At 58.5% G+C, this 27,877-nt stretch overlaps 1 protein-coding gene and 1 long non-coding RNA gene across 4 annotated transcripts in view; one reads left to right on the plus strand and one right to left on the minus strand.

Annotated features, from left to right (window-relative positions):
* CHST3 (carbohydrate sulfotransferase 3) overlaps window positions 1–27,337 on the minus strand; it is a 34,454-nt gene extending 7,117 nt beyond the window's left edge. The window contains exon 1 of one of the 3 annotated variants that reach the window (XM_045581744.1): window positions 154–286. In XM_045581744.1, the coding sequence (XP_045437700.1) occupies window positions 154–168 (15 nt within the window). In that variant the 5' untranslated portion in view covers window positions 169–286. Of the gene's footprint in view, window positions 1–153; window positions 292–27,215 lie in introns of those variants that run through there. The other 2 variants (XM_036438195.2, XM_036438194.2) reach the window with 2 other exon arrangements.
* On the plus strand, window positions 163–27,338 carry LOC118719127. Its single transcript, XR_004988044.2, has 3 exons — window positions 163–287; window positions 21,080–21,085; window positions 27,221–27,338. It is a non-coding gene; the product is annotated as an uncharacterized LOC118719127 (long non-coding RNA).
* Window positions 27,339–27,877: the final 539 nt, after the last annotated feature.

Genomic DNA, 27,877 nt, shown 5'->3' on the forward strand with positions numbered 1-27,877 from the left:
AGGTGATAATTATTGAAGATGAACATAACACATGAATTCTAACAAAACACCTTTCATGGCCTTGGCCTTCGGGTCTCATCTTCCTGGGGCAGCCTCCCTTGGGACAGGTTGGGGCTCCCCGGCCCGCCACTGAACAAAGACCCCCAGCAGTACCTGCGACTCTGTCATAAAGCAGCCTCCCTTGTCATAGCTTGTTCAATGCGGACCATCGCTTCACGGAGGACGGGAAGTCTGTCTTTCATTTCCCCTCAGCACTGGGCCCGGAACACGGGAGACACTGGTGCACGGTTGCTAAACGACAGAGGGATAAAGGAATCAATGACCTTCAATGGGAGGCATGCATCTTTTTAAAAGCTGGAGCAAACGCAGCGTTGCCAACGGAGCCTGAATCACTGTGTCTTTCATTTTTCCTGTCACCCACCTGCCTTGCACCATGAGCTCCAGATTCCAGCACAACACCCCCTTCTGAAAGCCCATCCCTTTCTCCATCAGGACCCTCCTCCACAGGAGACAGTCTGCTCCACGTTTGGAAAAATCTTACTGTGACCCTGTGCGGGGCACCCGGGACCATCCCTCCACCTGAAAAAGACTGGTTTTCCCCAGGGAGGCAGCTGGTATTGCATGGGGGCGTGGGGGAGCAGGAAAGTGAGCCCCAGGATGGCCCTGTAGGAAGCAGCTTTGGGGACAGCCAGGAAATCTGGCTTTGGGGGGAGCCGTGAGGCAGGGTTCTGCATGTGTGATGTGTACCCTGGCAGCAGAATGGAAGTCCCCAGCGGTGCCGGCAGCGTGGTTGTGGGGCGGCAGGCAGCTCTCCCTAAGGGACTCGGGGTGCTTCCTGAGTGTGGGTACGTGGAGAGGGGTCCAGGTGGGAAGAGGGCTGCAGGGACAGCCCCAGGGCACTCCGCATGCCCTCATTAAGCAAGTATTTCCTGAGCACCTACTGGGTGCAGGCCTCTGGTCTCTGCGCTGGGATACAGTGGTGAGCAGGCAGACCCGGCCCATGCCCTCATGGGGCTTGTACTCCGGTTAGGAGGGTGATCTGGAGTGCGGTGGGTAGCTCGAGTCTATTGAATGCTTGCTAGTCTGTGTCAGGTACCGTGCTAAGCACTAGATTTGCATTTCTGCATGAAATCTTCACAAAAGTCATATTACAGACGAGGAAACGGAGGTTGAGAGAAGTTGAATAACTGGCCCAAGGCTCCTCCAGCCGTGGCCTGATCACTCGGGCCAGATGCAGGTCATTCAAGCCTCTTAATGCTCCCAGTGTCCTCCCCCTCTCCCCGCCTTCACCCCCCGCCCCCCGCCACACACACAGAAGCACCTGTGGGAAGGCTTTCTAGCTGATGGCATGCATGTCTGTCTGTCTGTCTGACTGTCTTTCCCAGACTACAAGCTCCCTGAAGTTAGAATTAGCATCTAGGATGGCACCTGGCACATACCAGCTGCCCAACAAACCCGTGGTGAGTGAACCTGTCAAAGCTGGTGCCTGGGTAGGTGCCTGGCTCAGTGCCTGGCTGGCTGTTGACATCTTTGCAGAATGCCTGGCAGGACCGCGTTCCCAGGCACCCTGTTTAGCCGGCTGTGGGTGCGAGGCTGCCTGTCCTCCTGAGAGGGGGAGGCCCAACACGGAGTCTGCAGGATGCAGGCATTGAAATCCTGACTTTCTGCCCTCTTAGCTCTTGGCTGAGCGTTGCCTGGGTCTGATGGGGAAGCAGAAGTAACTAAGAGCAGAAGTCCTGGGTTCCAGGCCTCCCAGTGTGTCTGCTGTGCTGTGTGACTCTGTAGGAGTGACTTAACCTCTCTGGGCCTCAGTGTCTTCCCCTGCAGCATGAGAAGGGCAGTGCCCGCAGCATCGGGTTGCTGTGAGGAACAGTATCTGGTGTGTGGTAGGCGCTCAGTCAATACTAGAGGGACGCAAAGGGGGACACGGGGGACGGGGAGTTGCTTCTCTGTCTTCTCCTCCCTGAGTCTGACATCTTGGATAGGATTTAGGAGTCGGGAGGCCTTGAAGACAAAGCTGAATCCCTCCTCCCCCGCTTCCGGGCACTGTTCCTATTTGAGTTGCCATCCCAGCCTCACCACCCGAATAAGAGAGGTTCCTGAGAACTCAGGCATTGCCCTAAAAGGACAAGCCAGGGCGAGAACCAGCATGAAATTCCAGGCAGGCTGTGGGCCCACACGGCATGTGGGTGGGATGATGGGCAGCCGAGGAGGGAGATGCAGAGGCCCAGGGGGGATGTGGGAGCCCCAGATCCGGGAGGTAGGAGAGGGTCACGGAGGTCAGGAGGTCATGAGCCATGAGCGAGGAGGACAGGGTCAGCTGGCCAAGTTCCAGGCAGAACCCGCCCTGCAGGAGGCCCTCTGCGACATTGGTGACACAGGACAAACCTTCACGCTCCCTCCCTCCCCAAGCCAGTGGTGCCCAGCAGTGGTGTGGCTGCCAAAGGAAATGGGTGTCCCCTGGCCAGGAGGCCAGCAGAGGCCACATTTCCAATGGTGAGGAGGTTGGGGGCAAGGGCCAGCCCAGCTCTGCCTGGATGCAGGGAGGTGCTGGGACAGCCACCCTCAGCCCACTTACACCCAGTGTTCAACTCAAATGTCCCCGCCCCCGATCCTTCCCTGACCACCAGCCTACCGCTGACCAGTCCCCTGCCCCCTCACTTCCCCTCAGCCTCCAGCTTTAGTGCCTTCTTGACGCACTGTGCTTGCTCACTGCCTATCCTGGCCGCCCGAATGTCTGGAGAGATGGCAGGGGCAGCTCGGCTCTGCCTTGGCAGTCCACGCCCAGCATCCAGTGCCCTCTGTGTGCCGGGCAGAGAGCCAGGGTGCCACAGGAGTGTGGGTGAACGGAAGCATGTCTTTCCCAAAGCATTCAGCCTGTGCGAGATGCCTAATCATTCTGAATTCGTGGGAGATTCGAAGAAGAAAAGCAGGTGTTCCCTACACGAGGGAGCCGTGTGTGTGCTGTGAGCATAAGCCTGTGTGTACGCCACGGGCATGTGCTGTGACTGTCTCAGTGTGCACTATAGGCATGTGCTGAGTGTGCTCTATAGGCACTCACTATAGGCATGTGCTGAGTGTGCTCTATAGGCACTCACTATGGGTGTGTGCTGAGTGTGTTCTATCGGCGTTCACAGCAGGTGTGTGCTGAGTGTGTTCTATCGGCGTTCACTACGGGTGTGTGCTGAGTGTGCTCTATGTGTGTTCACTATGGGTGTGTGCTGAGTGTGCTCTATGTGTGTTCACTACGGGTGTGTGCTGAGTGTGCTCTATCGGCGTTCACTACGGGTGTGTGCTGAGTGTGTATTACAGGCAGAACTGCAGGCTTCGAGCCTCACAGACATCAGTCTCTTGGATTCCCGTCTCCATGTGGATGCCGTTTTGAGGCTGAAGAAACTAGACTTTGGGGCTTTCAGTTCAAGCCCCTGCCGCTGTGTGCTGACGACGGGGCGAACAGAACCCGGCCGAAGGCACCCCAGGCCCCTCTGAGTGAGGGAGCCCTGGCAGGAAAGTGGGCCGGGAGCAGAGGCCCTCAGCTCTAAGCACAAGCACCCGGCCTGCGCTCCCCTCAGGGGGCCTTTCTGCTCGGGTCTGCCTCATGGCCGGGCAAGGGGCCTCACCTGACAACAGTCTTCCACTCAGATGGCCCCCAGCCAGGCCCCTGGCTTCCCCAGGCCTTCCACCGAGGCCCCAGCGGGCCTGCAGCCCACCCCGGCTCCTCCTGGGGAAGGTGGGTCCCAGTCTGTGTGAACGGAGCTCTGAGAAGGGACAGGCCCGACCAGGCATTGCATCAGGCTTGTGCTCAGGCCAAGAGCACAGCAGGCTTAGGCTCAGCTGTTGCAGGCCCTGCTCACACAGCCTTCCCACCGGGCGGGAGGAGCTGCCTGGGGGAGAGGGCTGAGGGAGGACAGGGCTGAGAGGGGGGCTCTGAGGGCAGGCATGGCACAGGGAAGCCTCTGGTGGGAAAACTCAGCAGCAGCCCAGGGGCTGCACCCATGCCACATTGTCGAGCACCTGGGAGGGGAGCCGGGAGGGTCCTGTGAGCTGTGTCTGGAGGCCCAGGGGAGTGGAGACAGAGGCAGGACAGGGAGCTCCGGCGTGGGCTTGCCTCTGGTGTGGACGATAGCTGCTTGGGAAACACAGAAGCCCATCCCGTGGCCTGGCGGGCTGGGTTCTGTTTCATAGAGCGACGCCCAGAGATGGCTTGGGAGGGGTACCCCCTCCCCCCGTTATATCGAACTTAGTGTCTGACGGCTGAGTCAATGCCCAGAGGCATAGGATGGCCATGAGTGAAGGAAGAAGAGAAGGAACGAAAGAACGAGGAAGTGAATGAATGCCTGGCAGGTGCTCCCTGTGCCGCTCAGGGCTACCATCCTCCCCAAGCACCTCTCCCAGAACAAACCCAGCGATGACCATCTACGGGCACTGTCCGCACTCAGCCAGACAGATCCAGCAGCCAGAGGTGAAGGTACGGGTCACCTGAGTGGCCGTGGACCCCCAAGACTTTGTGAGAAGCTGTGGGTCATGCCCAGGTGGGCCCTGCCCGGTTGGGCAAGGGCCCGGCTGCCCCTCAGCCTTATTGCTGTGTGGGGATACGGGGAGCACACTCTTTACCCCCATGTGACGAGGCCAGTTCATCAGGGCCGGCTCAGCTGTGTGAGCGGCATATCCTGGGCAAATCCCAGAGCTGACAGCTGCACGACATACTGAGCCCCAGAGAACAATCTGGGCCTCCCAGGCAGCGAAGGCGCGCCCCGTGCCTCTGACGCCGAGCCCCAGGCCCCGGGCCAGTTTGGAAGTGACCGGCTGCTCTGGGCTCCGCTGCATCTGGCTGATCAGGAGCTGCAGCCGAGGCTGGAGTCCCAGACACCCGTAACTATGCGGCCGGGCAGCCTGGTGAGGTGTCTGCTGGCCCATTGGGAACGGACCTGGACGTGGGCCAAGACTCATGGCCAAGGATGCACCAGGCCCTTAACACGAACATGTCAGAAGCAGCTTGGGTGTCCCCCCAAACGGGGCTTGCTGACCAACTGCAGTGCATGCCCACATGGGTGCCAGCCAGGCAGGGCTTAAAAATGCTGCCCAACCACAACAATGGAAATGGAAGGGATGCGTCTTTTCATTTCATGCTCTCATATACTGGGTGAATTTTTGGTGACCAGGCACATGTATCACTTTAATACGTCTTAAAATCTAACCTGGAACTTAAAAGGAGAACGGTAAAATCCCTTGGGAAGCGGTGTGGACATGCCCTGGGCAAGGACTTGAGGCTGGGGACCAGTTAGTTCTTTCTACAATGGCCCGGAGAGAGGTGGCATCCTGCGCACACGGTGGCAGAGGGTGGTGAGGGCGGACAGACACGAGACTGTAAGGAAGCTGACGGGATGCCTAGGACGAGCACAACACGCCTGCGCCCTGAGGGCACTGCCCTCCGGGAAATAACCAAGACACAAAGGACAAACACTGTTTGGTTCCACTCTCAGGAGGGCCCAGAGGAGTCAAACTCATCCAGTGTTTCCCAAACGTTTGACATGTGTACCCCTTCTATAATTTTCATAACGCTGAGTACCCCTCGTACTCATGAGAATGTAGAATTAGGCGCAGCTAAGCACGGTGCAGTGCATATCCCCACCAAACTCCGGTGCAACGTGTACCCCCACCAAACTCTTCCTGTACCCCTGGGGGTACGCGTACCACACTTTGGGAAACACAAATAGAAAGTAGAGGTTGGTGGCCTGGGATGAGGGGAGGGATGGGAGAGTTAGCGTTTCACAGGGACAGAGTGTCGGTCTGGGAAGATGAAAGAGTTCTGGAGACAGATGGTGGTGCTGGCTGCACAACCATGTGAATGTACTTCATGCTACTGAGTTGTACGTGTTAACGTGGCCGATCTGATGTGTGTGCATTTTCCACAGTGAAAGGGAGTGAATAAGTGAGCGGTGGTGCCTGTGGGCGGCAGGAAGCGGGGGAACAGAGGCGTCGAGGAGGGTCCCTGGCTCTTCCTCGGACAGTGGACAGACTCCCCGCCCAACCACAGCGCCCGGCACAGCGGCTGTCAGAGCGCCTGGCACGTGACGGTGATGTTTGCGAAGTGAATGAATGGGCTCATAGAGTGTCTTGCAGAGTTAGCTGTGGGGTCCTGAAGGTTGGTCTTCTCCTCCCCAGCGCTATGTCCTGCACACACAGAAGACGCCTCTGATAACAGGTGTTTGCATAAAGTTCTCTTATGGCACAGAAAGGTGCTCACATCAGAATGCTGCACCAAAAAAGATACGCCAGTAGCTAGAGAAGGGCTCCGTTTTGTAAAAAAGTGTGTGTGTGTGTGTGTGTGTGTGTGTGTACACACACAACATGCATAGATAGACAAACACCTGGAAAAATCTGAACAAGCTCACAGTGATTCTCTGCAGCTGTGGGGACCCTTGACCTCCTTGCTTTTACTTCTTGTCTAGGAAGCCCTGTGACCTTGGAAAGTAACTACAACCTGAGTGGTTTCCTTATCTGCAAATGGGGACATACACAGCGTCTACTGTAACCTCAGTGGTCACAAGGAATTCAGTGAGAAATGCTACTGAAATGCTCAGCCTGCGTTGAAGCCGTGGCGAGGGGGACTGTGAGGAACCGCTGGGTCCTAGCATGGTTCTGCAGGCTCCGTGGCTTACGGAGCGACAGCTGTTGGAATGGGGGTGGCGGGTTTGGGGTGTCTCAGTCCCCTAAAAATACCAAAGTGAAGGGAACAGTGATAACCTGACCTGACCACCAGCTGGAAATGTCCCTCCGGCCACTGCCCTCTCATGTATGGCTGGCATTTGGCTCTGGGCACCTCATCCTGGACCCTGGGCCTCACCTGGAGATAAACTCAGCGAGTCCCAGGCCCTGCAGCCACCTGGAGCCTGAGGCAGCGACAGGAACACCATCTCAGAACCGTCGAGGCCGGAGCTGCTCACAACACCACACGGCCCCGCATCGCCACGAAGGGCTGAGCACGCTGACCAGAGTGCGGCCACAGGAGCCATGGGGGAGGGTGGGACGTGGGCCCTTCCAGGCCCTTCTCTACTCTGACCGTCGCCAAGGGATTGCACGGGGCTTCGGGCCTCGGAGCTGTCAGGCTGAGGCCAGTGAGTTTTTGCCCCAGGACAGAATGACGTCAGCCACGGCTCCCGCCAGCGCCCCGATTCCGAGCAGGCTGGCTTCCTCACTTTACCTGTGCTTGCCTTCCACTGGACGAGTCTGTCCTGTTACCACCCCACCGATCATGAAAACCACAGCTCTTCCTCTAAAACGGCAGAATGCTGGGACTGGGAAGCCCTTGGGAATGTTCGTATCCACTCTTCCCCATTTCTTATCTATAGACATTCAGGCTCTGAGGGACATGCGTGGCCATGGCATACCTCTGGGTGGTGACAAAACTCGAACTACTAGGAGCTCTGCTGTCTCCCAGCCCAACTTTATCACCCGGAATCTCATAGTCGCGGCCACTCCAGAACCTTCCGCCCCAGATGGTGAAGGCCTGGCGCTCATTCCACCACGCGGCAGCCCCGTGCCTGGAGCAGACACCACTCATCAGTCGGCACCTTCAGCTGAGACTGCATGGAGCTCAGAGGCCTTCTCCATGCAGTGCCCGTCCATTCGAGTTGGCATGTGAGATAAAACCGAGTTGACCTCCCACCTTCGTGGCTACCAAACAAAATCCCTCAGCGTCCCTTCGTTTGGCATTCTACCAACTGGCATCATCCAGCAACGCCAACCCAGATCCCAAGTCTCATCCCACCCAAACCCTCCATTCAAGCTCATGTGTCTGCACACCCCTCCTCCAAGCCTTCCATTGAGCCGGTGAAGCCGTTCACTGAACAGAATGCCACAGAGTACAATTGATGGGGACGCTACTAAGAATGGTTAACGCATCAAAACTTGCCAGAAACTTCGTGCTTTTTGAAAAGAGCTGCCATGGATGCGGGCTCTTATAATCCCCCCTTTCCATGCGCCATGCTTGTGCTTCGTGAACGAGAGCAGGGGCGGGGCCGCCGAGAGCCTAGGAAATTGCACAGAACCGCTGCCAATCCATTCCTCACCACCACTGGCACGGGCCGTCCCGTGGCTAATTTTATATTATTACTCACATGCCTTATATGTTTTTATGAGTCAGAGCCAAAAGGAGAAAGTCTCTGGGCTTCCCCACAAAATGTGTTCTTGGGTTTTTGGAAAATGTGGGCAAGTCTACCGGAGTGTGTCTTGAGTGTGAACACACTCTGCTCTGGGTATCAGAACGGAAAAGGGGCGGGCCAGGCCCGCTGCCTGAAGATGCTCAGAAGGACCAATTGGAACGATGTGCGGTGCCGTTTCCCCACATGTCCACTTGAACGGGATTCGCCATGTGGGTGAAGTTCGGGGGAACTACTTGGTGCTCGTCAAGGGCCCACGTGCCTCCCCCTCCCCAGCCTGCAGTAGGCGGAGGCCATAGGAGCAGGTTCTGGTTCGTCAGATGCAGGATAAGGTGATGTCAGCCACCTCAAGTCCCGGTCCTCACACTGACCCACACATCCCCCCGGCCCGCCCTTGTGCTGTGGCTACACTGGAGGCCACATGGCCAACTGGTTTAGTACAAGTTGGAAGCAGCCCAGGTCCTGGCTTCTGCTGGGAGAGCCAGCCAACCTGCATCAGGTGTGATGCAAGTGAAAACCAAGCCTTCAAGGTGCTGAGCCAGCCTAACACAGGATTCTGTCCGAACACAGGATTCTCTCAGAAGGTTGATGGACATCCTGGCAAAACCATCAGAATCTTAAATATGCCCACTCTGTGACCCTGTGGAGATCCTACAACTACACTTCTAGGAATTAATCTCATGGATGCACTTGCACGGTTATAAGGACACACACAACAGCACACTGTTTGTAACTGCAAAAGGCTGAAGGTGACCATATCTGTGAATAGGCAAAAACACACACCAGTTAGATAAAGGACGGTACATTTACGGGTGCAATACTCCGTAATGATTATATAAAAAAGAGGTAGCTCAGTATGGGCGGATGAAATGCTGTTCAAGATGGTCACACACACACACACACACACACACACAGATGGGTGACACAAGCGAGGGGCTATGGGGTGGGTACCCCTGACTGTTGGGACATGCTTCAGGTATCGAGAGAGAAGCAGGAACCTGGCAGGGTGGTTTGAGGGAACTGAGAAATAGGGGTGGGAATGGGGACCCACTTTTCACTTCTCCCCTCTTACTTGAATTTGTTGCCATTTCACATATTTCAATTTGTTTCCGTTTTTATTTTCCAAATAAAAGGAAGTGGTTAGAGAACAAACTGAATAAAAAGAGTATATGGAGTTGTGTTCCAAACCATTGCCTTATATATAATATACACCAGGCCCTTGAATGATGTCATTTCATTCAACATCATTTCATGATAATGGTAAGAAGAAAATAATTTTTTTATTCCCAGCTGGAGTTTGCCGGTTCTCCCTACGTCCTCATGGATTTTCTCTGGATCCTCCAGTTTCCTTCCACATCCCAAATATGTGCATGTGGGGTGAGTGGCGTGTCTCAATTCCCCAGTGTGTGTGTGTGTGTGTGTGTGTGTGTGTGTACATGCCTGCTCCTGTTCAAGGTAGGGGACGGACTTGTGTCCTGAACTGGAATAAGCGGGTCCAAAAATAACCATCTTATTTATTTTCATGAATCTTTCTTAAATGTATATAGAGCTCTCATTTCTTTCAAAGTTTAACATTAGAAGTGTTTTGGGTCTTTATTTAGAAGTTTGGTGATGTTTTTGTGGCCATAAATATGCTGTGGGAACTTGACTCTCGTTTAGAATCAGTTTGGGTGGAATTGGTTTCAATATATAATACGTCGCTCTGCCTAAAGTTGCAGCTTCCAAAAACCTGCTGACACATTGAGTGCGGACTTCCTGTATTCAACGTTTAAGATGCACTTTAATGACAAGTCGTCTAAGAAACGTGATGAGCGAGCAAGAGGAAGCGTGGCAAGATGGTGAGCGCTCCAGGTTCACAGCATCTTGAACGAAAATGCTGCTGAGCCGAGGACAGCAACTCATCGCCATCCCAGGAGCCCAAGCCAGGAGATGGGTATTGGCTGCCTGGAGTGCTGTGATGAGAAGCCTGAGGTCACGCTTATTCTCTGTGACTTGGAAACACCTGGCCATAGCCATGGCCAAGCAGTTTCAGGCTTCCCACTTGGGAGGGGAATCAATTCCAACCCTCCCCCCCCCACCCCCCCCAAGCCAAGATAGATCAATTGGAAGCAGCTGCCTGGAGAGCTGTTCCTGAAAAAGCGGGTGGACAGCTAGAGGAGAAGAGTGCGGGATCGGCTGGCGATGTCTGGGGGCTGGAGGGCAGCAGGACTGGGGTGCATTTGCAGGCGAGAATCGAGAATCGCCAGGGAGTTTCCAGCATCACTGAGGCCTGGCTCCCACCTGGAGAGGTTGTGACTGAACTGGTCTGGGTACGGCTTGGGCAAGAGCATGTAAAGCTCCCCAGGAGACTCTAACCTGGAATCGGCAAAGACTGAGGTTCGGACCTTAGAGCACGGGCTTCCTGGGGCCTCTCCCGCTCCTGGCGGGGCTGCCGTCTCCCGCTGACCAGGCTGACCAGGCTGACCAGGCTGACCAGGGACGGTGCCGACGAGCAGCCTGTGTTCCTGGTTTTACTCGGAACGTAAGTGCTCGGGGAGCCTCTGGGCCTGTGTTTGCGGGGTCCGTTTCAAACCTGCTCCCCTGTGCCGTGGCTTTAACCCCGTTCTTCCCCACCGCGTTCCCGCCCCGTGTCTTTCTTTACGGTGACCAGACGTCCATTTCTGAACAATTTGTCCCGATTTTTAACTATTTGTCTCGCGTCCCACGGTGTTTCAAAAAAAAAGTCCCGATTAGCCAAAACTGGTCTGCGGACTGAAAGGTCCCAGGTTCGATTCCGGTCAGGGGCATGTGCATTGGTTGTGGCAGCTGGTCGATGTTTCTCTCTCATCAACGTTTCTGGCTCTCGCTCTCTCTCCCTTCCTCTCTGTAAAAAATCAATAAAGTATATTAAAAAAAAAAAAAAGTCCCGATCGCAGTGGGACGCGGGACAAATTGTTAAGAATCGGGACTGTCCCGCCAAAAGCGGGACGTCTGGTCACCTTATCCTTTACTTTTGTCTAGAATACTACTTGTGCTCACCCAGTGGGTGGGGTTTTCCCCCACAACAAGCCAGGCTCTGACAAACTGGGGGGTGGCCTGCAATTTGACGATTCTTATACTACGTAGAGAAGAACAGATTAGTAAGGCCAGGAGTGAAGGGAGGGGTGGGCGTGGGAGGGAAGTGGGTGTAGCTACCACAGGGCAGCATGAAGGGCCTTGTGGTGATGGGAACGGTCTGCATCTGACTGTATCAGCGTCAATGTCCTGGTTGTGAGATTGAAGGAGAGTTTTGTTCGATGTGACCACCGGGGGAAGCTGGGTAGGTAATGAGCTCCTGGGACCGCTCTGTATTATTTCTATCCACAGTGATCTCAAAACTGAAAACATACAATTAAAAAGAAAAGAAGACTAGCTCCCGCCATGGTAGGCAGGGTTTACAGAGATCTTTGGAAAGTGGAGCCGGAGGTGGGAAATAAGACTGAGCGGAATGGCCTTCTCGGGGCAGAAAAGTGAGCTGGCTAAGTCCAAACTGGAACCCTGAGTTTGGTGGTTTGTGGAATTATGGACTGGAGACCCTCCTGGGTCCATTCACATGCCAGGACGAGCTTGAGGGCTTTTTAAATTTTATTTATTTGTTTATTTTTTTTAAATTGATTTTCCACAGGGAAGAAGAGAGAGGGATAGAGAGCTAGAAATGTCAATGAGAGAGAAACATCAACCAGCTGCCTCCCGCACCCCCCCCACCGGGGATGTGCCCGCAACCAAGGTACATGCCCTTGACCGGAATCGAACCCGGGACCCTTCAGTCCACAGACCGATGCTCTATCCACTGAGCCAAACCAGTTTCGGCATTGAGGGCTTTTTGAGGGGGAGGCCTGAACGAGGAGGAAGTCCCATCCTCAGAGCAGGGCAGGGGTGGGGAACCTTCTTTCTGCCAATGGCCATTTGAATGTTGATAACACCATTCCCAGGCCGTACAAATGATCAACTTAAACATTAGGCTGCTGTATTTGGTCAGGCGTTTAATGAACTCACCCCTCGTGCCTCGGCAGGGCCGGACCAAATGGTTTTGCAGGCCTTCTACAGCCCGTGGGCCGGACATTCCCCGCCCCTGCAGTAGAGGGGTAAGAAAAAGAGGGGACAGGGCCCTGGAGGGGACGGTGTGACAGCTGTCACCCTGGGCAGGCAGGGGGAGCTGGAGTCCAGGGGAGACCACCCGGTGCTGCCCGGGAGCCTGGAGAGCACAGTGCTTGGAGGTGAGCTGGCCGCGCGGACTGTGCTGCACTGGCACAGGGGGTGGGAGACTGGGGGCATCTGGGTTCTCTTTGAACTGCTTGTGGGACCTATCAAGGGGCAAAGCAAGTGTGAGGCTGCTTTATGGGAATTCTGCAGCTCCCAGACGAGGAGGAAGAGGAGGAGGAGGAGGAGGAGGAGGAGGAGGTTTGAAGAACTGAGGTGGAACTTTTAGGAAGTGAAAGCACTTGGGAAAGTATCTAGGGACTCAGGGATGAGAAAAGCTCCCATTCAACACGGAAATTCATTTGCCGAGTCCTTGCTCTGGGTCAGGCTCGGGAGGAGGCCCTGGGGATTGAGGGAAAGACAGCCTCGGCCCCTGGGGAGCTGGAGAAAAACAGAAGTTACACCAAACGAACCAGGCACTGTTCCAAACTCTTCACACACACACACCCCCACACCCACACCCACACCCACACGTGTCCAGTCCTCGGACAACCCTGTGAGGAGGCACAGCAGGACCTTCCTAGATCAGCGGTCTAGGAAGTGAGGTCCGAGAGGTCCGAGAGGTTGGTGACCGCTGTCCTAGATACCAACAGACAATAGCCACACCTCCATCTAGGCACGCAGAGGCCAAACTACTTGTCCTGGTTGCAGGGTAGAGCTGGGACTTGAACGCAGGCAGCCTGGCTCAGAGGCCATGAATTCAGCCCCTGTGCTGTATCATTGAGCAGGCAGTTTAGCCACAAATGGGAACTGGACAGTAGGGGGCAGCTCAGCATCCTGGCCAGGAGCTGGTCTGCCAGGGCCTGCCACCAGCCTGCTGTGCAACTTGGGACAGCTCTCCGGACCTCTTTGTCCGTGTTCCTCCAGATACAAGGTTCTGGGGTAGTCTTGAAAGGAACACACTTTGGAGGCACAAGGCACCATATCTCATCTCCCAGGAAATGGGAGGCCATTGGCCATTCCAGATAAGAGCAGCTGCTGGCGGCGGGGAGCAATGAGTAGATGCTGCTCCTGGTTCTACGTGGCAGCTACATGAAGGGGAGACCCAGAGACTGAGCATCCCGTGGGCTCCATCTCCATTCCTCCAGAATCAAGTTCAAACTTTTCCAGCTGGCATTCTACCTGGGGACACCCTGGCCTACCCTAGCTTTCCAGTTGGTCTCTATACCTCCTCCCTCCCCCTCCCCCCCATACATCCTACAGCTTTCCTCGGACCAAATGCACCCCACCATTAGCAAAAAACAAACAAACACAGGATAGAATGTAGCAGGGCTGGGATTTGAACCCATGTCTGAATGGCTGCAAAGGTGTGGTGAGGTGCAGAGGTCACTGATTAAGGGGCCAGACACAACTGAGTTCTTCCAATCAGGGTCAGTATTGGCCTCTTACAGCTGTTGTCACACAGAAGTCCAAGTCCAAGATCAGTCTCTTTGGTGTCAGCGAGCCGACTTCCCAGAGGCGCTAGGCTTCCCTGCCTTTTCCAGCTTCTGGGTGCTGCCTGCTCTCCCAGGCTCGGGGCCGCTCCCTCCATGTTTGAAGCCTGCAGTGGCTGGTGGAGTCTTTGTTGTTGTTGTTGTTGTTAATCCTCACCCGAGGATATTTTTCCATTGATTTTTTTTTTTTTTTTTTTTTAGATAGTAGAAGGGAGGGGGAGAGATTGGTTACCTCCTGTCCTGCACACACCCCACCAGGGCCAGGAATAGAGCTTGCAACCAAGGTACAGGCCCTTGACTGAAACCAAACCCGGGGCCTTTCTGTGCACAGGCTGATGCTCTATTCACGGAGCCAAACTGGCGTGGGCGAGTCTTCGTCTTGATGCATTACTCTGACCTCCTCTCCTGTAGTAAATTTCCTTCTTAGAGCCCTTCGGATTGTATTGGCCGCTGGGAAGTCCAACGTCATATTCCTATCCCAAAAGCCTAATCGTCCCGAAAAGTCCTTTCTACCATGGGAGGACCTTATCTGCAGGTGCAGGGATGCATATATGGACATCTTGGGGGCCACTACTCAGCCCCTCACAGGCACCCCCTCCTGAAGTGGGACACTGCAGGGTAAGTGCTCGGCACTGCCTCACCGACCGGAGGCCCATGATGCTTCGCTCCAGTGGGGCAGGAGAGCCGCTCTGAGCTTTCACAGAACACCGGTGCCCGGGCTCACGCCTGAGGCCGGGCGGTGAGTGTCTGCGCTCTGGGATTTTTATAGGCTCCCGGGGGACTCCGATGGGCATCAGGGGTGGGCTGACTATAAGAACTGAATTCACGTCAGCAGCTCTCCTCATTCCCCACACTCCTGCACACCGAACCTCAGCCCCAGGAGCTCGTCAATAGGGGGTTGTTGGGTTAGACTGAACTGAATCACTCCCGGGGCCCCACACTGCCCTGGGATGGGGCGGAAGGGGTGAGAGGGTTGCTCACTGCTGCATCGGAGCCTCTGAATCAACCTCACACCCAGAGATGGCTGCCTGGGGGGCTGGCGTCCTCCTCCTCCCCAAAGTCCAGCGAAGGGGGCCGACTGGGCAGGATCCAGTCATCAACGGGCCATTGTTAACAGAACAGAGGGGCTCTGTGCCCACTTAGCACTTCCCTCCCTCCCTCCCGAGGCAGCTCCCAGCTGAGGCCTGGCTTCTGGGGGAGGCCAGGCTGGGGAGGGGGCCGTGGAGCGGGAGGATGAGGGGTGGGGGCTGTTGGAGCACAGAGGCAGCTTCTCAGAAGCCAGCGGGCTGGAAAGCGAGGTGCTGATGCGGGCCCCTGGCTACAATGCCAGGAAGAGGCTCAGTGAAAGCGGGGAATCCAGAAACAGCTCGTGCACCCGCCCAGACCCCACGGAGCCCGGTGGCGGTGGTGGTGGGGGTATGTTTCCCACCGGGTGGTCATGCTTGACCCACTTTCTTCCCTTAAAAAAAAAAAAAAGCACAGAAAGGTGAGATCCGCACGGTAAATGGCACCTTTCATTGCCTATAGAAGAACAGTGTTTCAAAAGGGCCGGGGAGGTTTCACGTTCTGTGGACGCGGGATTTAAGAGGCAGGTAATTCAACCAGGACTGGGCACAAGCGTCCCTTTGCTTAGCAGACCTTTTCTACCTGCAACACGTGATATTCATAGTGGGAGCTGGGTTTCAGGAGGGTGGGGTTTAAGGGTCCAAAGACAGTGCCTGACCCGTAGCCCCAAAAAGCCAGAGACTCACGCTTTCGTGCTAGCCATTAGCAATCCTCATCTGTTGAATAGGCGATCCTTTGGTAGTCTCTGACAGAGGAGAACATCGCCTCAAAAATGTCCTAGGAGGGGGGCTCTCAAAGTGGGGTCCTGGGCCAGCAGCCTGTGGAATGCACGTTCCTGGGCCCTCCCAGCCCTCCTGTCAGAATCTCTGGGTGAGGGCGCAGGAGGCTGTCCCACAGCGTGGCCAGTGAGCGTGATGCACGCTGCAGCTTGCAAATCATTGTTCCACAGCGACATTCCCAAGCTTTGGCTTGAGCCATCAAGTTGTCAAGTTGGTAGGTTGGACAAGCTTTGTTTTTAGAATAGAATAGAATGGAATGGAATAGAACAGAATAGAACACCATTGTCTAGAACAGAAAACATCAGTGCATCATGTATAATGAGGACATATGGATTTCATAAGACTTGTCTCAGTTATGTGTCTCTGTCTGAGGTTTTGAATGAACAACATAAAAACACTGGAAGCCACTGTTCTGCAGCCGGAGAGAACTAATGTCAACCAGCTCCCCTTTAAATGTGCCTGGATCAGGAGGTTTGAAAGACCGTGGGGTGAATTCCCTGCTCACGGACGTGCTCATGTAGGCAGCAACAGGTGAGAGGGGCTGCCCTCAGGCCGAGGCCTCTGCAGCGGGCCTGCATGCAGGTGAAATCGTACACCCCCTGTGTTTATAAAACTGTGTCCCTCCGCCGCTCCTCCTCTCCGCGTCTGTACCTGGAGAGGGGTGTGGGCCGAGTGACGCACCTGCTACAACGGGGTGGTAGATTGAAGGGTGACTTGTTGCTTTCTTCTCTGCATTTATCCCTTTTACTTGAGTTTTACACACTAAGCATCTATCGTTGTTATACAAACAACAGCCATTACTGAAAAACAAAACAAAACTGAGGGCCCATCATTGTGTGGAGACACAGAAGAGGGAAGGAAGCCCCAGGGCCACCTTTCCCCCACCCAGGCCCGGCCACATTCTACCCAAGGCTGAGGGCACACCCACCTGTGCCCAGAGCCCTCCTTGGCCATGATCCATTCCCCAGGGGAACACGGCCCCCCTCTTTCCCCCACATCTGACACCTCTCCTCCTAGGACCCTTTTGCACCCCCTCAGTTCTCACACCTGCATCCTCACCACCGCCCTCTCTGAGGTGATTCAGAGGAGAAAGGGAGGGCCCCAAAAGCTCAGCCACCTGCCGGAGGTCGCCCACAGGACCTAGAGGTGCAAGCAGGAACGTGAAGGGCAGGGTCTGCTGACGTCAGATCTCAAGCACTGCGCTCCCCGACCTTGGGCCATTCTTATCACTTTCCACTTTACTTTATGTAGCACCAAATAACTAGGGAAGGAGAGAAGGAAGGAAGGAGAGAAGGATGCAGAAGGATTCTAGTCAAGGTGGTGAGGAGGGGTCCCTCCTCACCACCATGTGCACAGAGGGACCTGGGACATGCAGTCTGGCCAAGAGGCAGCATGGGCTGGTCAGGTCAGCGTGGCCAGGCCCCAGCTGCAGGCCCTGCCCAGCAGGCCAGAGGGGAATGAAGGAGGAGCAGCCAGGAACACCGCGTTAACCGGAAGCCTAGGGAATGCCACCCTCGGAAGCCGCTGGGCCTGCTGGGATGGCAGGGCATGAGGGATGTGAGGGCCTGGGTCCTGTCCCCTCTGTCATGGGGGTGGAGTCCGAGGTGCCTGCTGAGGCTGGGGGCCGGGACGAGGGCACAGCCTGGGAGGCGGCATCTGCTCAGCGGTGATCGCGGGCAGTGGCCACACCAAGCCCTGCGCGGAGCGGACCCTGCGGCTGTGCGGCAGGTGGGACAGGAAGCCCATGGGTGTGGTTTTCACCGTTTTACACCTGCACGGTTTGGAAGCAGCGTGCACACAGGAAGCTGACGATGCTGGCTGCCCTGGTGGTGAGACCTGGGTGTCTGGGACAGGCCTGGGGGGCAGAGATTTTACCATAGGTCTTTGTGTACCTTTCCGGTTTTGTTCCGTGGGCATGTATTATCTTACAAAACTGAATCAAACTGAAAAAAACAAAAGCCAGTGCCAGTTTGCTCCCTGTGGAAGCAGGGGCAGAGTTCCTTTGAGATGAGACTCTTATTTGGGACAGGTCACTTGATTGGCATCTGAGTGTGAGCAGAGGCCAGGCCAGGCCAGGAAGGAGCGCCTGGGGCAGAGAGACACAGAACTGCCCCTGCAGCCGCCAGCCCACGTTCTCTGCGAGACCTCGCATTCTCCAGACACCACCACGGCAGTGGCAGCCTGGGTCTGAGGGGGAGGGAGTCACTGGTTCGGGTCCCCTCCCTCCTGAGAGCGAGGAGTGGCCACCCCGAAGCCCTGAGGGCACCTGGGGCTGAGGGGGCCATGTCCAGAGGAGCCACCCCATAGACTGGTGTCCTGGGAGGTCCCCAGGTAGCCTTGGGGAGGGCCTCTGAAGTTGTGCCAACCACATGGGACCTGGGCATTAAAGGGGATGAGGGCCTGAAGGCTGCAGGCCCTCTGAGCCCTGGGCGTCTGGCACCTGTCCACTGAGAGCAAGGCAGCCTTCACATGGGGGTGAGCATGGAGGCCTCTGCTTCCAGGCCCTTCCAGGGCAGGCACTGCCAGAACCAGGGTGGGGTTGGCACTGGGGGAGAGGGGGAAGGAGAGGGAGGAGAAACCTGCCCCCCAACCCTCACTGGAAGCTTAGGAAGGGCCCGCCCCTATGGCTTCAAAAGTGTTTTTGGAAAAATGGTGATTCACGGCCCAACTGAAATCAGACCTTTTCTCTCACCCCAGAGGGTCATTTGCTTTTCAACACAGCGACTGGGCCACTGCAGAATGAATCAGAAACGCAAGCCTGGGAGCAGCCAGCCTGCACTGCTCAAGGTCAGAGGGCAGGCTAACTCCTCCCCCCAGTCTGTCTGTCTCTCTCTCTCTCTCTCTCTCTCTCTCTCTCTCTCTCTCTCTGCAGAAAGACTCGTGTCTCAGTTCCTCCCCTTTCTGGCCCAGGGAGCTTAGGCGAGCTGGAAAACCTCTCTAAGCCTCGGAGTCTTCACCTGGAAAATGGGGTGACCCTCGCTCCCTCTCTGTCCCTTCCCTCAGAGCAGAGCTGGCCACACCCTCCTGGGGGCGGCCGCAGGAGGGCGGGGAGTTGTAGCAGCAGCTGTGGCAGCCCGCATCCCTTGCTTGACTCATGCTCCTTTTTCAGGTGTGGCCCGCCCCAAACAGGACAGGCGCCCCTGAGCCCTGTGCTCCCCCCAGAGGGGAGAGTCTCCCCGCAAAAGGCCATGTCTGCTGGGCGTGCACGGCCAAGACGCTGAGCACTCGGCCACCTCCTGAAGGGAGCCACACTCTCCAGGGAGCTCTGTCAGTGACCACAGTCGGAGCCGAAGCTGCCCTCCACTTCCTGTCTGCACGGCACAGTCTGGCAGGCACGTTCGGTAAGCTCCACCTGCTGCGAGGAGCTGGTGGCTTCACGGTGACGTGGCTAAGAGCATGGGCACATCTGGAGTTGGGCAGCTGAGGGTCTGAATGCTGGCTGTGTGACCTTGGACAAGTCGCCTAACCTCTCTGGGCCTCAGCGTTGGCATCTGAAAAATGGGCCTGCCCCATGCCATCGGATGAATGCAGATAAGTCACTCGGCCTGAGGAAGCTTAGTACAGCAGGGTTCTCAGATTCTCAGCAGTGCCTTCTGGAAAGGCAGAGGACTGGGACCTGGCGCTGGGCACGCAGTGCCGCCAGGCTTTCCCTTTAAAAAGGGATACTGAGAGGAGAGCAGGCACCATTCCCAAAGGAAACGCAGCTTCCACAGCTCAGCCAAGGTCTCCCGGGCCCTGCCCGCCGCACCCAGAATTCCACTGGGGGCCTGGCATGGAGGCCCTACTGGAAGCTCTTCATGCCCATTTCAACTTCCGGGAGCTCCCGCCACAGCCAGCCTTAGGAGTAGGGGTGGGGTGGGGACCCCATAAGGGAAAGGAGGGGTGGGAAAGTTGGGAAGCAGAACCCAGGACAAGAAGCCGGGGAGCTGACCCGGCCCTGCCACCTGGGGTGTGAGGGTCTCCTTGCAGAACTTTGGGCACGAGGTCACAGGAGAAGCACAGACGGCACGCTGGCAGGTGGGCAGCAGACAGCAAGACTCAGTGACGTCATGTTTTCCCAGAATGACTCAGCAGCTTGCCCCGGGCTCTGAATGGTGAGCTGTGTTCTGTGGCCGCAGGGCCTCCCGTCTCCTTGTCCAGCATCTCTCTGGCTACCTCCTGCCCTCCCCGCCTCAGGGACCCATGGGTACCGCTCCTGGCTGCAACCCGAGCCTACGGACATCCCCATGCGGCCTCCGTCAGGTCCAAGCTTCACCCCGAGGGAAGACCAGACAGATCTGGTGTCATTACTGCCTCTGGTTCCTCTCAGCTGAGTGACCTTGGGTGGTTACTCTGCTTCTCTGCGCCTCAGTTTCCTCATCTGTAAAATGGAGACATTGCTAATAGCTTTGCTAGGTTGTGTGGGGCTCGGTGAGAATGTCAAGTACTTGGCAGCCAGCAGGTGCTTAGCAAATGGAAAGTATGACATTCAGAGACCTCTACGATCTGACCTCAATTTATTGTACTTTTCTAGCTACATTTTTAAAAGGGGATAATATCTTTTCTTTTTTCTTTAAAACACTTTAAAATATATTTTATTGATTTTTTTACAGAGAGGGAGGGAGAGAGAGAGAGTTAGAAACACTGATGAGAGAGCATCCATCACTCGTGGCTCCACAGTCAGTACACGCGCTCACTGCGGGCCCAGGCTGGCTCGGCGCGGCCTGCAGGCAAACAAGGCGGACACTGTCCGGCCGCCCAGAGCTCAGGCCGGTGGGGGGCCGCCGGGAAACCCGCAGCGGCCACACAGGAGCGTGAAGTGCGAGGAGGGGGCCAAGCAGGCGGCCGTAGGAGGGCTGTGGACCCGCTCAGGACACATCCACACTGAGACTGAGGCTGAGGGGAGCTGGCCGCGGAAAGGGGGAAGGAGAGAGCTCTCAGCAGCTGGAAAGGCTGCAGAGAGCGGACACGAGCGGCTGGGAAGTCTGGGACTTGGAACACCGAGTCCACGGCGAGGGCTGGCGAGGGAAGAGGCTGGGGACTAAGGGTCACGGCGCTAACTCCAGGGGGGGTTCTCGTCTCACTGCAACGGCCCCGACCTGCTGGTTGCTGCTTATTCATGTGAATCCCTGTTGTTGGCCGTCTGTCTATGCCACTTCCTAGGCCAGACCATTGCCCCGGGGAGCAGCCATCCGCAGTTGGCTGGCATTGCATCAGGGGCCGCTGTGCTATGAGAAAGGCCCTGCCCAGGCCAGCCCGGGGAGGACAAGGCTCAGACATCCACTTGTGGTGCCCACAGGGACCACGGGGACCCCTGGAGCCAGCCTCCCCAGAGCGCCCTGGCCTGAACCAGGGGCACGCCCCCGGCCACAGCTACGAAATAAAATCTAAAACAGTTCTTGGGTACCATTCGGCCTCCCGGGCGGCAGCCACGGCAGGACAGGCCCAGGTGGTCCCGCGGCAGGTGGAGGGCACTGATGGGGCCAGGCTGCAGGGCTCAGACCTGCTCCCCGTCCCCCGCTTTGCGCTGACCAGCCGTGGGAAGCGGCGGCTTTCCCTGCCCGTGTGGCTCTGCGTGCCCGGCTGTACTGTGGCCATAAGAGGGCGCCCCCCTCAGGAGCTTCCCGGGAGAACGTGGCGAGCACAGCCCCCAAAGGTGCAGCATGGCGCCGGGCCTGTGAGCTGTGTCACCCAGCTCCTGTGTACCCTCCTCCTAGGCTAAGGTGACCAGACATCCTGCTTTTGGCGGGATGGTCCCGATTTTTAACAATTTGTCCCGCGGTGTTTCAAAAAAGTCCCGGGACGCGGGACAAGTTGTTAAAAATTGGGACTGTCCCGCTAAAAGCGGGGCGTCTGGTCACCTTACCCTAGGCAGCCGCACAGGTGGCACGGGCGAGGACAGTGAAAGGAAGGCAGATCCCTCAGGATAGAAACAGGACCGGGTGCTGACACGGTGGCCGGGGTGCCTGACTCACAGGCTCCACGGCCCGATCCCGGGGCCTCTGCGGGCGTGTCTGTCTGAGCCCCACAGCCACGGGGCTTCTCCGGAGGAGAGCTGGCACCCCTCACAGCTGTGGGCACCCCTCACCCGCCACACCCTGCCTCCCCCGCCTGCCTGCCTGCTGCCCACTCGGAGTTGTGAAATTCCTTGCTATCTGAGGAAATATTGTTTTCAAAATATTTCCCAGATAGCGCTCAGACATGTTAGCACTTTCCAGAACCCTGCAGACGGCGAGGCGGCTGAAAGGAAGGGGGGTGGGGGCGGGAAGAGGGGAGCTCAGGCCAAATGCCTCAGGTGGCCGTGTGGGCTCGCGGGCACAGGCCTGCGCAGGGCATGTGTGCACAGACGTGCCCACACACGGGGCCATGGAGCGCAGGGCAGTGTGTGTGTGGGGGGGGGGAGGGGGGGGGGAGGATATAACTGGCTCAGCTGGGAGCCTTCTCAGAAAAGCCGAAACGGGTTTGGCTCAGTGGATAGAGCGTCGGCTTGGGGACTGAAAGGTCCCGGGTTCGATTCCGGTCAAGGGCATGTACATTGGTTGCGGGCACACCCCCTACTGGGGATGTGCAAGAGGCAGCTGATCGATGATTCTCACTCATCGATGTTTCTAGCTCTCTACCCCTCTCTCTTCCTCTCTGTATAAAATCAATAAAATATATTTAAAAAAAAGAAAAGAAAACAATGTTCATCGGAAGCCTGCCTCTCACTGTGTGCGGGCACAGGTCTGAGCTCCTCCCAGACAGTAATTCACTTGTAGCCCTAGGGCCTATGACGTATTACCATACCCCTCCCGCCAGCTAGGAAGCTTAGGCCCAGAGAGGTTAAGGAACTTACCCACGTTACATAGCTCCGAAGCAGCACTCTGGCTTTGGCTTATGTGCTCTGAGTCATTACATAATTTGTGCTTTGGCATGAGGGTTCCCTGTGTGTGTGTGTGTGTGTGTGTGTGTGTGTGTGTGTGTGTGTACTCTTGTGCCTACAAAAGCTGTTTCAGTATGTAATGTGCCTGGCTGTTGATAGAAAATAGTGTGTGTGTGTGTGTGTGTATGGGGGGGTAGTGTGAATGTATGTATTTCACCCCATGACAATGTGTGTGATGGCCTGTGAGTATGTGGGTGTACAGCCTCTCTACCACCAAGGCTGCAACAATGGGGCTCCCCCCGCCCCCCAAGTTCCCTCTTAGCAGCCTGGCAGCAGCAGCACAAAGGACTCCCACCCAGAGGCAGCACCCGCTCCCCAGATCCAGCTGTTTCGGCTTAGCACACCCCTGGGGAGGCCCCTTAGCCACGCCCTGGGTCTGACGGGGCCCTCCGAGGCCACCCCGCCAGGGGACTGCCCCACCCCAGAGCCCTGGCTCGCTGGGAGCTGGGGTCTGGAGTGGGCAGTTGAATTAATTGTGAAGTTCTCACACATTTGCTCCCTATTCCACAGCCACCCCACCACCACCCTCAGCTGCTAGGACTCGGGTCAAAAGCACAGAACCTGACATGCTAGGGAGTCCGGGAAGCCTGACAACGTCAATGTGGGGGTTCTGAGGGTTTCTTCACACGCAAGCCCCACCTTGGAGGGACACCACGAGGAGAACCAGCTTGGGCCCAGTGACTCTACACAGACGTGTAAGACCCAAAGCTTCCTCACAGAACTTGAAAAAGCCCCCACCGTTCTCCATCATCACAGTCAAACTCGCCAACCGGGAGCGCACCCTGGGCCTGGCTGAGCGGGGCGGCGGCGGGGAGACTTACTCAGACGGAGCAGGGGGAGCCACAGCACCCCGTCTTCTCTCCGCAGGCTCCACCGCCGGCCTCCAGCGTGCCAGCGCCCGCAGCCCCGGGGCCCACAGAGCACCAGCACCAGCACCAGCACCCGAAGCACCCGGACTCCGGCGGTGGGTGTGCTCCCTGACTTTTCAGGCTCCCAGAGGCAGGAGGAGGGGCCGGGCGGGGAGGGGCAGGAAGGAGGGAGCTGGGGAGGCGGCCAGGGAGCCAGGTGTAGGCCGGGCAGGGGAGGCCAAAGCGGCCTGCAGGCTGGCTTCTGCCACGGTGTTTACTCGTGGCAGCCAGGAGAGGCTGAGCTGGGCACTGGCTTGTTTATTTTCCACACTTTTCCTCCAAATCCCTTTCAGAGAGCCCTCGGGAACCCCGGCGGTACATTTCCCGGGCCCAGAAAACCCACAGCCCCTCAGCACAAGCCAGCTGAGTGGGGAGAAGGGCAGGAAGGAGGGCACAGAGAGGAAGGGATGGGGGCTGGAGACATGAAATTACCGCTGGTCAGGGCTCCCTGGCCTGCCCGCCCTTTCCTTCACACCGGGGGTGGGTGGGTGAGGGTGGGTGGGGGTGGAGGGGTGCAGGAGCAACCAGATTTGAGGCCCTGGAGACAGGGGTTCCATCTTCAAGCACAGACTGGTGGTCCAGTCAGTCAGGGACCACCCCACGCCCAGCTGTGGCACCCACACGCTCAGGGCAGGCCGAGTGGCGTAGAAGAGACAGGACAAGTCTTTCTATTTAAGGACTGAAAGGAGAGCTGTCTCCGCTCCTCCTGTGTGACTTCATGAAGGGCAGAGACCTCTCTGAATGCTCCCTCTGACTAAGATTTCCCTCAGCAGAGGGCTCATGGCCTGGCCCTGGCCTTCCCCTATTATCTGGCGTCATTCCCAAGTACTTGGATGTGTCAGGCACTGGGACGGAGCCAGGGGTTCCTGGCCCTCGGGTGGGGCAGCTTCTCCCACACCCCGTCTTCCAACGCCCACCCTGGACAGAGGTCCCCTCGGCAGGGGCGTGGGGAGAGGGGCTCAGGCACTGGGAAGGTTCTCCGGACGCACCCAGGTGGCCTTCCAGGGCCTGGGCAGGGGTCCTGGCCTAAGGTGCCAGCTTTTCCCACACCGTGCAAACCGGCACCGGAGGCTTTTGGGCAGAACAATGAGGAGCCTGTCCCAGCAGGGCCATCCTGCTCAGCCCTCCGGGCACAGAATACAGCAGACGGAACACACGGCCGCCCCTACAGGCTGCATGGCTGGCAGTTCCTGAGTGCTGGGGTCTTGGACACCCATTGCCTCGTTTCCTCGTCTCTCATGTGGAGACAGGAACCCCTGTCCCTCCGAGGGGTCTGTGTGAGAAAGCAGCAACTGGGGACCAGGCGAGCCTCCTACCCCCCACCTCCTACCCCCGCTGCCGGGCTCTGCGGAGGCTCAGATGCCACAGAGGAGCCCAGCGCTGCGGGCCCTGGGTGGGGGCAAGGACAGCAGTGACGGTCCCTTTACATTCACCGCGGGAGGGGCGGCAGGCCGTGGCCGGGAGGGCGGATCTCCCTGTGGGCCGGCTTTCTGTCCTCACGAGGGAAAGGAATGTCAGGATCCGTCTGAGCACGCTCCCCTGGCGGCTTCCCCAAACCCAAGCTTGGGACGTGTGGCAGCTTTGCCCCCACGTCTCAGAGAAGCTTCGGATCACCTCTCGCTGGAATGGCCGCAGCGTCTCCCTGAAATCACTCCTAAGCCCTCCCCCCCACCCCTTTTCCTGACTCCAGATCCACAGGGACCGCTCCAGCAGCCCGGTGCCCCAGCCTGAGCTTCCCGGAGCCGCGGTGCAGCCAGGGGAAAAGAGGCCGCGGGCAGAGGCCCAGGCCGTGCTGGTCCGGTCACCGTTGCCTCCCTGCTGCCATGGAGAGCCAGTGGGGACTTGGAAACGGCCGGGCGTGAGGGAGGGACAGAGCCTGGGTCCAGAGTCAGACTGCCGTGGCTCAGTCCTGGCTCTGCCCCTCACCGGGTGTGTGACCTTGAACGAGTTACACTCTTTAACTCTCCTGAGCCTCCGCCTCCGAGTCTCTAAGGGAGTGATAGATAAACGCTAACCTCACAGGGTGCACGCAGTGAGAAAGTGTATGGAGAGCCCCTGATTCACAGAAGACACGGTGAAGGGGGGCGGGGGACACTGGGAAGGGTCTGGCTGCAGCGTCCCTCCTGCATTGGGGGTGGCCAAGCCCAGGTCACGCCTCTGGCCTGGGGCCGAAGTCCTCTGAACCGAGTCACAAAGGGACGGGGGCGGACGGGGGCGGATGGGGTAGTGACACTCTTCTCCGCAATCACAGAGCCCCCATACTTGCACACTCCCAGTCCCGTGCCAGGGAGAACCGTTCCCTCCTGCAGTCTTTCCCGCTTGCAATCACAGTTCCAAGAACATGAGTTGTTGTTGCTCTTCGGGGCCGTTGATGCCAGCTGGCAGAGCACCCACTGAGTGCTCCGTGTGGGGACGGAGACCGCCCCGCCACCTGCTGCCCCACACAGCCGGGCCCTGCGGGGAGACCCTTCGCAAGGCCCGTCTCCAGCAGCCCCCCTAGTCCTGGGGGAAGTGCCCGCCCGCAGCTGAGCCAGCTGCAGAAATGAAGGTTCCTGCTGCCCTCCGGGGAGCAGATGCCAATGGTGAAACAAGTCCCGATGCCAGCCCCCAGGGCACCACGGAACAAGCTGCTGGAGCCACTGCCCCAGACAGAGCGGGTGTGTGTGTGTGTGTGTGTGTGTGTGCGCTCCCGGGACCCCTGCGGACCCTCCTCTGCAAGAAGCCCAGGCCCAGCCCGCAGAGGCCCCAGCATGGCTCCTGGTGCGCCCTCAGGAGACACTGCTGCTGTCATTCTTTGTCAGCCACTTCTGGAGTGCCCACCACGCGCCCGGCACCGTGCTGGCCCAGGGCAGGCCTGGCAGCACCCGGGGGCCTCGGGACAGCACAGCTCCAGATGCCATGAAAAGAAGGCAGGCTCCAGGACCAGCCTGGCTTCTCCTGGACCTCGGGACCTTCCATCACCCCGCTGGGTTTTACACGGCCGCACGGAGGCCTGCAATCCCCTCAGTCAGTCGTCCCCGGGGGAAAGTCCCTCCGAGGAAGCACATCCGCCGGGGGAATAGGAGCCAGAGCTCCCCTCGCAGGGCCTGTCACCGCCGCCGCCGCCCGGCGGGGACGTCCCGCTCGGCACCGGTCTGGCAGCCTCTCCGCCCGGAGCACAGACCCAGCCGCCAGGTCCGAGCCGTGAATCACTCGCTCCGTCCCGGCCTCGCCTCCGGGAGGGCCGCGCACACCAGACACATCGCCCCGACGCCCGGACGCCCCGGGATGTCTGGTTTCCCCTCCCGCTCCTGGGCCTCCGGGTCCCGGCCAGGACTTCCCGAAGACAAGACAGTCCTCCCCAGGCCCGTGTCTTTGGGGGGGACTGCTCAGTGGGGGGCTGCAGACAAAGACCGCGGCGTTATTGGGGGGCAGGAAGAGGAGGACACGCTGGGTGCGAGGATCCAGCCGCCGCGCGCTCCCGGGATGGTGCCCGGGGGTCCGCGCCCCGCGCCCGGCCGGCGTGGCGCCGCTCGGAGCCCGTGCGCGCGGGGATGCGGCTGGTGACGGGCGGCGGGTCCCCGGCCGCTGTGAGCCCGAGCAGCGAGCCCGGCGGCGGCGGGTGCCTGCGTGGAGTTCCCCCCGGGCCGGGAGCGCCCCTCCTTCCTCCCAAGTTCGGCGCGCGCGCCCGGGCCGGGGCGGGGGGGCGCGCGGCCGGCGGCGGCCTCCCCGGGCCCCGAGGCGGCTCCGGGACGCGGGGTCCTACTCACCGCAGCCGCCGAGCCTCCTCCGGCGGCGGCCCCGCTCCCCGCCGCTGGGGCTGGGCTCGGGCGTCCGCAGCATCCGCTCGCAACTTCGTCCCGGTCCCGGCGGAACCAGCTCCCCGGGGCCCGGCGCCCTCCCCGGGGAGCGGAGGGGGCGGCGCGGCCCGGCCCCGCGGGTTCGCTCGCACGGCCGGCCGGGCGGGAAGAGGCGCCAGGCGGGCGCCGTGCTGCCCACCGAGGGAGCGGGGAGCGGGGCTGCCCGGCGTCCGTCCTCTCCCCGCCGGCCCGGGCGGGCGAGCGGCTGGCGGCGGCGGATTCCTGAACCGCGACCAAGGCGCCCAGGAGCCCCCTCCTCCTCCTCCTCTTCCTCACCCCACCCAGCTCCCACCCAAACTTGGGAGCCGCTGGCGAACTTGGCGCAGCGCGGGCCGCGCCGGCCGGGCCTCGGTGGAAGGAGGAGGGGAGAGGGCGGAGCTGAGTGGGGAGGGGTCCGCCCCCGCCCCCGGGGAGCCTGGCTCTCCGGGACCCCGCTATGGGCCTTTGTTCCGGCGGCGCTGCCCCTCGGCCCGCCCCTCCCGGGGGACTCGCTTGGGGCCGCTTGGATCCCCACCCCCTCCCAGAGAGGGGTGGCTGGGGGGGTGGCTGGGTGGGTGTGGGGAGAGGCGGCG

The sequence above is a fragment of the Pipistrellus kuhlii genome, unplaced genomic scaffold, assembly GCF_014108245.1.
Source record: "Pipistrellus kuhlii isolate mPipKuh1 unplaced genomic scaffold, mPipKuh1.p scaffold_m20_p_15, whole genome shotgun sequence".
NCBI lineage: Eukaryota > Metazoa > Chordata > Mammalia > Chiroptera > Vespertilionidae > Pipistrellus > Pipistrellus kuhlii.